Source organism: Salvelinus fontinalis, chromosome 3, assembly GCF_029448725.1.
Source record: "Salvelinus fontinalis isolate EN_2023a chromosome 3, ASM2944872v1, whole genome shotgun sequence".
In the NCBI taxonomy this organism is placed as follows: domain Eukaryota; kingdom Metazoa; phylum Chordata; class Actinopteri; order Salmoniformes; family Salmonidae; genus Salvelinus; species Salvelinus fontinalis.
In genome coordinates this window covers 78677852-78690351 of record NC_074667.1, presented here as the reverse complement: position 1 = coordinate 78690351, position 12500 = coordinate 78677852, and the positions used below count along the sequence as shown (strand labels likewise).

Sequence of the window (12500 nt, the reverse complement as noted above, 5' to 3'; positions counted from 1 at the left end):
GGAGAGGTGCCATTAAAGTAAAGGGAGGGGGAAATTACAGTCTGAGGGGGTGGGGGTGGTGGGATGCGTGTGTATGTGTGTATGTGTGTGTGTGTGTGTGTGTGTGTGTGTGTGTATGTGTGTGTGTGTGTGTGTGTGTGTGTGTGTGTGTGTGTGTGTGTGTGTGTGTGTGTATGTGTGTGTGTGTGTGTGTGTGTGTGTGTGTGTGTGTGTGTGTGTGTGTGTGTGTGTGTGTGTGTGTGTGTGTGTGTGTGTGTGTGTGTGTGTGTGTGTGTGTGTGTGTGTGTGTGTGTGTGTGTGTGTGTGTGTGTGTGTGTGTGTGTGTGCGTGTGTGTGTGTGTGTGTGTGTGTGTGTGTGTGAGAGAGAGAAGGGGAAATGTCAGAGATCCAGGGGTTGATGGAAGCATCTTTCTGCTTGTTGTGTCTGCGGTATTAAACACCTTGATTTATTATTGATGATAAAGAAATAGTTGTCTAATATTATAAAATGCAGCCTGAGATCTACATCTAACATCTTTGTTGTGATGAGATGGCTGAAGCACAAACAGAACTGTTGTCCCAGGCAAAGCCATAGAGAATCTCTGCATGTAAAATACACACAAACACAGCACATCCCATGTTTAGACTTGGGTATCTTGCCTTCCCTTGGATCTCAGGTGGAATGTATACAGGAGTAGTTGATCAATGGTGAAGGTAGGCTCAGAGACATAAATAGTAGACATAGATACTGTAGCTGGTGGCACTCCCAATCAACATAGCCAGGTTTCAAATCAAATTGTATTTGTCACATGCTCCGAACACAACAGCTGTAAACATTTTTTATATATTTTTTTATCCCAGGCCCCGGTCCCCGCAGGAGGTCTTTTGCCTTTTGGTAGGCCGTCATTGTAAATAAGAATTTGTTCTTAACTGACTTAACTAGTTAAAAAAAATTAAAAGACCTTACCGTGAAATGCCATTAACCAACAATGCAGTTCAAATAAATAGAGTTAAGAAAAGATTTACTAAATAAACTAAAGTTTAAAAAAATCTAATTAATCAAAAAATACAATTTCGTAACAATAAAGAGGCTATATACAGGGTGTTATGGTACCGAGTCAATGTGGAGGCTATATACAGGGTGTTATGGTACAGAGTCAATGTGGAGGCTATATACAGGGTGTTACGGTACAGAGTCAATGTGGAGGCTATATACAGGGTGTTACGGTACAGAGTCAATGTGGAGGCTATATACAGGGTGTTATGGTACCGAGTCAATGTGGAGGCTATATACAGGGTGTTATGGTACAGAGTCAATGTGGAGGCAATATACAGGGTGTTACGGTACCGAGTCAATGTGGAGGCTATATACAGGGTGTTACGGTACAGAGTCAATGTGGAGGCTATATACAGGGTGTTACGGTACCGAGTCAATGTGGAGGCTATATACAGGGTGTTACGGTACAGAGTCAATGTGGAGGCTATATACAGGGTGTTACGGTACAGAGTCAATGTGGAGGCTATATACAGGGTGTTACGGTACAGAGTCAATGTGGAGGCTATATACAGGGTGTTACGGTACAGAGTCAATGTGGAGGCTATATACAGGGTGTTACGGTACAGAGTCAATGTGGAGGCTATATACAGAGTGTTGTACAGAGTCAATGTGGAGGCTATATACAGGGGGTACCGGTACAGAGTCAATGTGGAGGCTCTATACAGGGTGTTACGATACAGAGTCAATGTGGAGGCTATATACAGGGTGTTACGGTACAGAGTCAATGTGGAGGCTATATACAGGGTGTTACGGTACAGAGTCAATGTGGAGGTTATATACAGGGGGTACTGGTACAGAGTCAATGTGGAGGCTATATACAGGGTGTTACGGTACAGAGTCAATGTGGAGGCTATATACAGGGTGTTACGGTACAGAGTCAATGTGGAGGTTATATACAGGGGGTACTGGTACAGAGTCAATGTGGAGGCTCTATACAGGGTGTTACGGTACCGAGTCAATGTGAAGGCTCTATACAGGGTGTTACGGTACAGAGTCAATGTGGAGGTTATATACAGGGGGTACTGGTACAGAGTCAATGTGGAGGCTATATACAGGGTGTTACGGTACAGAGTCAATGTGGAGGCTATATACAGGGTGTTACGGTACAGAGTCAATGTGGAGGTTATATACAGGGGGTACTGGTACAGAGTCAATGTGGAGGCTATATACAGGGTGTTACGGTACAGAGTCAATGTGGAGGTTATATACAGGGGGTACCGGTACAGAGTCAATGTGGAGGCTATATACAGGGTGTTACGGTACAGAGTCAATGTGGAGGTTATATACAGGGTGTTATGGTACCTAGTCAATGTGGAGGCTATATACAGGGTGTTACGGTACAGAGTCAATGTGGAGGCTATATACAGGGTGTTACGGTACAGAGTCAATGTGGAGGTTATATACAGGGTGTTACGGTACAGAGCCAGTGTGGAGGTTATATACAGGGTGTTACGGTACCGAGTCAGTGTGGAGGCTATATACAGGGTATTACGGTACCGAGTCAGTGTGGAGGTTATATACAGGGTGTTACGGTACAGAGTCAATGTGGAGGCTATATACAGGGTATTACGGTACCGAGTCAGTGTGGAGGTTATATACAGGGTGTTACGGTACAGAGTCAATGTGGAGGCTATATACAGGGTGTTACGGTACAGAGCCAGTGTGGAGGTTATATACAGGGGGCACCGGTACAGAGTTGGTGTGGAGGCTATATACAGGGTGTTACGGTACAGAGTCAATGTGGAGGCTATATACAGGGTGTTACGGTACAGAGTCAATGTGGAGGCTATATACAGGGTGTTACGGTACAGAGTCAATGTGGAGGCTATATACAGGGTGTTACGGTACAGAGTCAATGTGGAGGCTATATACAGGGTGTTACGATACAGAGTCAATGTGGAGGCTATATACAGGGTGTTACGATACAGAGTCAATGTGGAGGCTATATACAGGGTGTTACGATACAGAGTCAATGTGGAGGCTATATACAGGGTGTTACGATACAGAGTCAATGTGGAGGCTATATACAGGGTGTTACGGTACAGAGTCGGTGTGGAGGCTATATACAGGGTGTTACGGTACAGAGTCAATGTGGAGACTATATACAGGGTGTTACGATACCGAGTCAATGTGGAGGCTATATACAGGGTGTTACGATACCGAGTCAATGTGGAGGCTATATACAGGGTGTACTGGCTAGTATCAACAGGTTTTTGCTGTGTGAACACAAAATAGATTGACTGCCGACACTCTGTTCAGAGGTGCTAACTACTGTCGGCAGGCAAACGTTTGATAGTCCTTCCCGGTGTGTCTGACCTATTACTTCTGTGGCCTTGAGGCTAGACAGCATCCGAAGGAAATGAAGGCCTCCCAGGACTATTCTGTTTACTGAAGCAGAACAGAACAGGCAGCCCAGATGGGACCAGGCTGTGTGATTAGAGTGCTAGAGCATCAGTCAGTCGCTTGGCAACATTTTTTATTTCAGCGTTTAAGTGGGAGAAATAAACTGTGTGGACCGGGTGCATATTAAGCAGTTAGGCAGTCCCGTAGACCAGCTGTGTGAATGTATGACTGCCTCATACTGCCTGTTGGATGGTTCCATTTCAGTTGCCTTATTCACCTTCTTTTATGCTTAGTTGTCAGTTTCACATGATTTTCTATTAGATCTAATTCATCCATGTATCTGTATGCTTGGTATCATTTAAAAATATAGTTTTCGTTGTACATATCTAACATATGTACACCTCGTGGATTCTGGAGGTAAGAAAGACATAGGGGCTCCTATTTGTGGAGAGAGGGTTATTGGATCTTTAGACTTGAGACCTTAGGGCCAATCATTCCCCCATCTTTGTTGGAAATTGCCATTCAAATATTGATTTGCTAGGGGGAGGGGGGACAGATGGTGAGCTGGGGATAATATGCTAGAGATGCCCTGGGTGGGGTTAGCTTGGAGAACTTACCATTGTCCTCTGGAACAGAGTTCAACAACACATTATGGGGAAAATATAGTTCTGCAGCAGTTTCCACCTCAGCTATATTCCTTTCTATTCTACAATATTCTATTATATTCTATATTATATTCTATTCTATATTCTATTCTGCTATAAGGATCATAAATATTGTTGGAATCTGTTTGCTTTTCCACACTTTTGTTAATTTTAACCTTCAGCCATTGTTTCTGGCTACATAATGTATTATATTGTGTGACAATATAGAGGGTTGGAGAATTTACATACTGTCGTCCAGGGCTGCAGACATTGTAATAAAGGGATACTGAACGCAGTACGTCATCAGTAAAACTATAGATACGTTGAGTCTAGATAAGTCCCTCTACAGTCATCTCAGCTGTTCTCTCATCAGTAAAACTATAGATACGTTGAGTCTAGATAAGTCCCTCTACAGTCATCTCAGCTGTTCTCTCATCAGTAAAACTATAGATACGTTGAGTCTAGATAAGTCCCTCTACAGTCATCTCAGCTGTTCTCTCATCAGTAAAACTATAGATATGTTGAGTCTAGATAAGTCCCTCTACAGTCATCTCAGCTGTTCTCTCATCAGTAAAACTATAGATACGTTGAGTCTAGATAAGTCCCTCTACAGTCATCTCAGCTGTTCTCTCATCAGTAAAACTATAGATACGTTGAGTCTAGATAAGTCCCTCTACAGTCATCTCAGCTGTTCTCTCATCAGAAAAACTATAGATATGTTGAGTCTAGATAAGTCCCTCTACAGTCATCTCAGCTGTTCTCTCATCAGTAAAACTATAGATACGTTGAGTCTAGATAAGTTCCTCTACAGTCATCTCAGCTGTTGTTCTCTCATCAGTAAAACTATAGATACGTTGAGTCTAGATAAGTTCCTCTACAGTCATCTCAGCTGTTGTTCTCTCATCAGTAAAACTATAGATACGTTGAGTCTAGATAAGTTCCTCTACAGTCATCTCAGCTGTTGTTCTCTCATCAGGAAAACTCTAGATACGTTGGGTCTAGGTGAATCATCCCATGCATGAAAAAGTCCATTATGACTCAAGTTTACTCACTGGATTGTCATTCAACTTGTATTGTATTGCCTCTCATCTCTCTCTCTATCTCTCTCTCTCTCTCTCTCTTCTTTCTCTCTGTTTCTTTCTCTCTCTCTGTTTCCCTCTCTGGTTCTCTCCCTCCATCCTTATTTTCTCCCCTCCCCCCACCCCACACTCTCTCTCTCTTCATGTCCTGTTCAGCCCGACTCCTGTTCAGGGTGGGACTGAACAGTCCCTCTATAGTCATCTCAGCTGTTGTTCTCTCATCAGGAAAACAGAAAATAATCTGCTGGGAAAACACCTTTTTGTTGAAACCTGTTAGCAGAACCTCTTTGACACCCTGATAGGCTGGACTGGTCTATTGGCTCTCTGATTGGCTGGACTGGTCTGTTGACTCCCTGATTGGCTGGACACACACACACACACACACACACACACACCCTCAGTCTGTTCAAATCAGTCCCCCCTAGCCTTAATACTGATCCAAGGTCAGCTTTGCATTTTCCTCCTAATGGTCGAGGTTTGGATTTGGGGAGGGTTAGCTTATCCTAGATCCCTGGCAAAGGGAAACTTATACCCAGGGACAGTGTTTATGTCTCAGTGTAGGGCAGCAGAGCGTCCAGTCAGGGTATCATCAGGTCTGGAGACCATGCCTGGGTCTCAGACGGGGGCTTCATTTAATGAAGGATTTATCTCTGCATCAAGTTGCGAACTCCATTCCTTGTGGGATTTATTATTCCAACATTTTTTTTTAACCTTTATTTAACTAGGCAAGTCAGGTAGGAACACATTTTTATTTACAATGAACGGCCTACACCGGCCAAACCCGAACGACGCTGTGCCCATTGTGCACCGCCCTTATGGGACTCCCAATCACGGCCGGTTGTTATACAGCCTGTAATCGAACCAGGGTGTCTGTAGTGACGGCCGGTTGTGATACAGCCTGTAATCGAACCAGGGTGTCTGTAGTGACGGCCGGTTGTGATACAGCCTGTAATCGAACCAGGGTGTCTGTAGTGACGCCTCTAGCACTGCAATGCAGTGCCTTAGACCTGTGCGCCACTCGGGAGACATGACATATGTTGAAGGACAATAATACAAATCATCAGAATATTACTCCCACACTCTTTTTTCCCCCCTCTGAACTTTTTCTCACAAGTTTCTTTGTGGATAAGCTGATAAACTGTCTTTCTGGTTTGAATACACGTTGTCTGCAGCCTGTGCACCCCTTGCTTGTCTACATGATAGCCTGTCAAAGCCAATAGGATCAGAAGATGTGTGTGTCTCTCTGTCTCTCTCTCTCTCTCTCTCTCTCTCTCTCTCTCTCTCTCTCTCTCTCTCTCTCTCTCTCTCTCTCTCTCTCTCTCTCTCTCTCTCTCTCTCGCTCTCTCGCTCTCTCTCTCGCTCTCTCTCTCTCTCTCTCTCTCTCTCTCTCTCTCTCTCTCTCTCTCTCTCTCTCTCTCTCTCTCTCTCTCTCGTATCTATCTCATTATTTATATAGCTTAGTCCCATAGGTGTTTAGTGTGACAATGACAATAGGAGTTGGCAAGACAGCCCAAACTGATCTGGGGCCAGGCTAGAGACGATATGTGTCATATAGCAGCAGCCACTAAAATAGAGATATGAGAAGCACTCTTCCTGAGTCACACAAGGATTGCCAGTGACAGAGGAGCTAAGGCCAAAGAGGGGAAGAGAGAGAGGGGGACGGAGAGAGAAAGAGGGGGAGAGAGAGTGTGTGTGTGTGTGTGTGTGTGTGTGTGTGTGTGTGTGTGTGTGTGTGTGTGTGTGTGTGTGTGTGTGTGTGAGTGTGTGTGTGAGTGTGTGTGTGACATCAGTCACCGGCTTCATTAATAAGTGCATCGACAACATCGTCCCCACAGTGACCGTACGTACATATCTCAACCAGAAGCCATGGATACCAGGAAACATCCGCACTGAGCTAATGGCTAGAGCTACCAGTTTCAAGGAGTGGGACACTAATGCGGATGCTTATAAGAAATCTTGCTACACCCTCCGACGAACCATCAAACAGGGAAGGAGTCAATACAGGACAGAGATTAAATCCGACTACGCCAGTTCTGACGCTCGTCGGAAGTGGCAAGTCTTGCAAACTATCACAGATTATTAAAGGGAAACCCAGGAGCGAACTGTCCAGTGACGCGAGCTGCCCAGATGAGCTAAATACCTTCTATTCTCACATTGAGTCTAACAACACTGAACCATACATGAGAGCACCAGCTGCTCTGGACGACTGTGTGATCATGCTCTCGGTTGCCGATCTGGGTAAGACCTTTAAACAGATTAACATTTTAATATATTTTTTTTATTTAACCTTTATTTAACGAGGCACGTCAGTTAAGAACAAATTCTTATTTACAACGACGGCCTACCAAAAGGCAAAAGGCCTCCTGCGGGGCGGGGATTAAAAAGAAAAAAATTGGATAAAATACACATCACGACAAGTGAGACACCACAACACTACATAAAGAGAGACCTAAGACAACAACATAGCAAGGCAGCAACACATGACAACACAGCATGGTAGAAACACAACATGACAACAACATGGTAGCAACACAACATGACAACATGGTAGCAACCAACATGGCAGCAGCACAAACATGGTACAAACATTATTGGGCACAGACAACAGCACAAAGGGCAAGAAGGTAGAGACAACAATACATCACACAAAGCAGCCACAACTGTCAGTAAGAGTGTCCATGATTGAGTCTTTGAATGAAGAGATGGAGATAAAACTGTCCAGTTTGAGTGTTTTTTGCAGCTGGTTCCAGTCGCTAGCTGCAGCGAACTGAAAAGAGTGTGCTTTGGGGAACTATAACAGAATGTGACAGGCAGAATGTGTGTTGTATGTGGAGGATGAGGACTGCAGTAGGTATCTGTAATACCTACATTTTTCAAGCAGACCTTCACAGTCCCTGTGCCCAAGAATGCCAAGGTAACCTGTCTAAATGACTTCTGCCCCATAGCACTCATTCGTAGCCATGAAATGCTTTGAAAGGTTGATCATGGCTCACATCAACACCATCATCCCAGAGACCCTGGACCCACTCCAATTCACATTCCGCCCCAACATATCCACAGATGATCCAACCAGTGGTGGTAGTGGTAGTGGTAGTGGTAGTGGTAGTCTGTCCGTCCGTCCGTCCGTCCGTCCGTCCGTATGTTTGCTTGCATGTCTGTAGGCCACAGGGTGAGGAGAGAGGGTAGAGCTGTCTTATCTACCCCTCCATCCCTCTTGACCTCCTCCCCTCCACCCTTCCATCCCTCCACCCCTCCACCCTTCCATCTCTCCACCCCTCCTCCCCTCCACCCCTCCATCCCTCTTGACCTCCACCCCTCCACCCCTCCACCCCTCCATCCCTCTTGACCTCCACCCCTCCACCCCTCCACTCCTCCATCCCTCCACCCCTCCATCCCTCTTGACCTCCACCCCTCCACCCCTCCACTCCTCCATCCCTCCACCCCTCCTCCTCCACCCTCTCCAAACCAACTGTTACCCTGTAGTCAGGTTGATAAACCAACTGTTACCCCGCTGCCCACCCTGCTCACCCTCAGGCCTCACCCCTCAGGCCTCTGTCTGTTTGTCTGGTTTCTTTAGTGCTATCAGCTAACCCATATTTATAGCCAGGAGGTGCAGCAGACAGTTGGGAATGCTGTACGCATGCTGTTTGCACATATCAACATCAGACAGACCATGCTTGAGGTTATTTGTGTGCTTTCCCTCCCAAACTAATGCATTGGTCCAGTAGGCATGAAACAGTGTTTTGAAACTTCCAATAAAAACTGTAATTTTATACTTTAAAAAAATGTGTCTCTTGTGTGGTAATTTTCCTCTCTCTCTCTCTCTCTCTCTCTCTCTCTCTCTCTCTCTCTCTCTCTCTCTCTCTCTCTCTCTCTCTCTCTCTCTCTCTCTCTCTCTCTCTCTCTCTCTCTCTCTCTCTCTCTCTCTCTCTCTCTGTCTCCCCCTCTTTCACTGTGTTTCTCCGTGTCTTGCTTCCGTGCATGTGTCATGTCATGGCTGAGAGCCGGGAGACTAGAGGAAAGGGTTGGTTGGGTGGAATGTGGTTCAACGGTGAGTTTTTAAATAGCCCCCTGCCTGGACCAGCCAGTCCGTATAAGGCCAGAGCCACTACCCCAAATGATCAGCACCCACCACGGTACTGAAAATAACGACCCTTTTTCTGGGTCCGCAACAGTCACAAAAATAGGAGAGGGAGAGAGTCATGACGTCACGCAGTAGTGTCAGTGGTAGGAGCTACCTCATAGTAATACATTGATAGGCTGCTGTACGGTAGCTTTGCATGTTGGTGAATAGTGACCTCACCCCGAAAGAAACAGAGGTTGTTTTTTGTAAACAACATGTCAAATACAGAACCCTCTAAAATATCTCAGTAGGGCGTTTCCTGTTTCCTGACCATGTGACCTGACCATGCAGGAACAACTCCAGGGGCCGTATTTATAAAGTGTCTCAGAGTATGAGTGCAGATCTAGGATCAGGTCCTCCCTGTCCATATAATCTTATTCAGTATAATCAAAGTGGTAAAACTGATCATAGATCAGCACTCCTACTCTGTGATGCTTTGTGAATAGGGGCCAAGGTCCCAATAAAAGCCCATAACTACGGTGTTGTGCCCTGAGTGTTTCCTGGTCAGGTGACATGGCCAGGAAACACGCCTGGGCCTATAGTCATGCTCCCAGTCAAATCTGAATCCCAGCTTGGGTCACATATAATAAATTGCACTCACTGTTGGAAGTCCCTTTGCGTGAAAGTGTTTAGAAAACAATGGCATGAACCAAGAACCAAATCTTGCATGGGCTGGCCAACTACTAGATAGTTTGTGTCTGGGTCAGTCATGAGACAATGCTCTGGCCAGCTTCTGGATAGTTTGTGTCTGGGTCAGTCATGAGACTGTGCTCTGGCCAGCTTCTCGATAGTTTGTGTCTGGGTCAGTCAGGAGACAATGCTCTGGCCAGCTTCTCGATAGTTTGTGTCTGGGTCAGTCATGAGACAATGCTCTGGCCAGCTTCTCGATAGTTTGTGTCTGGGTCAGTCAGGAGACAATGCTCTGGCCAGCTTCTCGATAGTTTGTGTCTGGGTCAGTCATGAGACAATGCTCTGGCCAGCTTCTCGATAGTTTGTGTCTGGGTCAGTCATGAGACAATGCTCTGGCCAGCTTCTCGATAGTTTGTGTCTGGGTCAGTCATGAGACAATGCTCTGGCCAGCTTCTCGATAGTTTGTGTCTGGGTCAGTCATGAGACAATGCTCTGGCCAGCTACTAGATAGTTTGTGTCTGGGTCAGTCATGAGACTGTGCTCTGGCCAGCTTCTCGATAGTTTGTGTCTGGGTCAGTCATGAGACAATGCTCTGGCCAGCTTCTCGATAGTTTGTGTCTGGGTCAGTCATGAGACTGTGCTCTGGCCAGCTTCTCGATAGTTTGTGTCTGGGTCAGTCATGTGACAATGCTCCCAGTAATGATCTGATGTGTTGTGTCTCCCAGTAATGATCTGATGTGTTGTGTCTCCCAGTAATGATCTGATGTGTTGTGTCGTCCAGTAATGATGTGTTGTGTCTCCCAGTAATGATGTGTTGTGTCGTCCAGTAATGATGTGTTGTGTCTCCCAGTAATGATGTGTTGTGTCTCCCAGTAATGATGTGTTGTGTCTCCCAGTAATGATGTGTTGTGTCTCCCAGTAATGATGTGTTGTGTCTCCCAGTAATGATGTGTTGTGTCTCCCAGTAATGATGTGTTGTGTCTCCCAGTAATGATGTGTTGTGTCTCCCAGTAATGATGTGTTGTGTCTCCCAGTAATGATGTGTTGTGTCTCCCAGTAATGATGTGTTGTGTCTCCCAGTAATGATCCGATGTGTTGTGTCTCCCAGTAATGATGTGTTGTGTCTCCCAGTAATGATGTGTTGTGTCTCCCAGTAATGATGTGTTGTGTCTCCCAGTAATGATGTGTTGTGTCTCCCAGTAATGATCTGATGTGTTGTGTCTCCCAGTAATGATGTGTTGTGTCTCCCAGTAATGATCTGATGTGTTGTGTCTCCCAGTAATGATCTGATGTGTTGTGTCTCCCAGTAATGATCTGATGTGTTGTGTCTCCCAGTAATGATCTGATGTGTTGTGTCTCCCAGTAATGATGTGTTGTGTCTCCCAGTAATGATGTGTTGTGTCTCCCAGTAATGATGTGTTGTGTCTCCCAGTAATGATCTGATGTGTTGTGTCTCCCAGTAATGATCTGATGTGTTGTGTCTCCCAGTAATGATCTGATGTGTTGTGTCTCCCAGTAATGATGTGATGTGTCTCCCAGTAATGATCGGATGTGTTGTGTCTCCCAGTAATGATGTGATGTGTCTCCCAGTAATGATCTGATGTGTTGTGTCTCCCAGTAATGATGTGATGTGTCTCCCAGTAATGATCTGATGTGTTGTGTCTCCCAGTAATGATGTGATGTGTCTCCCAGTAATGATCTGATGTGTTGTGTCTCCCAGTAATGATCGGATGTGTTGTGTCTCCCAGTAATGATCTGATGTGTTGTGTCTCCCAGTAATGATGTGTTGTGTCTCCCAGTAATGATGTGTTGTGTCTTCCAGGATACTGGTGGGAGCTCCCCGGGACAGAGGACTGGGCCTCATGCGGAGACAGCGTCCTGGTGCCCTGTACCGCTGTCCAATCACAGGCGAGAAGTTTGACTGCGAGCGAGTGGACATCGATGGAGATGTAAACGTTGACCGGGAGAGCAAGGACAACCAGTGGCTAGGAGTGACAGTCAAGAGCCAGGGGATTGGAGGGAAGGTGGTGGTAAGGAAAGGAAAAACTCATGGTACTAAGCATGCCTGTAGTGGGCCTGGGGCCTGGTCCCAGATCAGTTTGTGTTCCTAGGGTTATTGTCATGGCACCATAGGCATGGCCTGGGGCCTGGTCACAGATCAGTTTGTGTTCCTACGGTTGTTGTCATGGCGCCATAGGAGTTGGCAAGACCGCACAACCATATCTGGGACCAGGCTATGTCTGTACTGTAGTTAGTAGACCAGGCTATGTCTGTACTGTAGTTAGTAGACCAGGCTATGTCTGTACTGTAGACCAGGCTATGTCTGTACTGTAGTTAGTAGACCAGGCTATGTCTGTACTGTAGTTAGTAGACCAGGCTGTGTCTGTACAGTAGTTAGTAGCCCAGGCTATGTCTGTACTGTAGTTAGTAGACCAGGCTATGTCTGTACTGTAGACCAGGCTATGTCTGTACTGTAGTTAGTAGACCAGGCTATGTCTGTACTGTAGTTAGTAGACCAGGCTATGTCTGTACTGTAGTTAGTAGACCAGGCTATGTCTGTACTGTAGTTAGTAGACCAGGCTATGTCTGTACAGTAGTTAGTAGACCAGGCTATGTCTGTACTGTAGTTAGTAGACCAGGCTATG

At 45.8% G+C, this 12500-nt stretch overlaps 1 protein-coding gene across 3 annotated transcripts in view; it reads left to right on the top strand.

Moving 5' to 3' along the window:
- LOC129851522 (integrin alpha-7-like) overlaps positions 1–12500 on the top strand; it is a 124694-nt gene that overhangs the window by 36883 nt on the left and 75311 nt on the right. For 2 of the 3 annotated variants that reach the window (XM_055918147.1, XM_055918146.1), the window contains exon 2: positions 11678–11885. In XM_055918147.1, coding sequence (XP_055774122.1) covers positions 11678–11885 — 208 coding nt within the window. Of the gene's footprint in view, positions 1–5148; positions 7341–11677; positions 11886–12500 lie in introns of those variants that run through there. The other variant, XM_055918148.1, reaches the window with a different exon arrangement.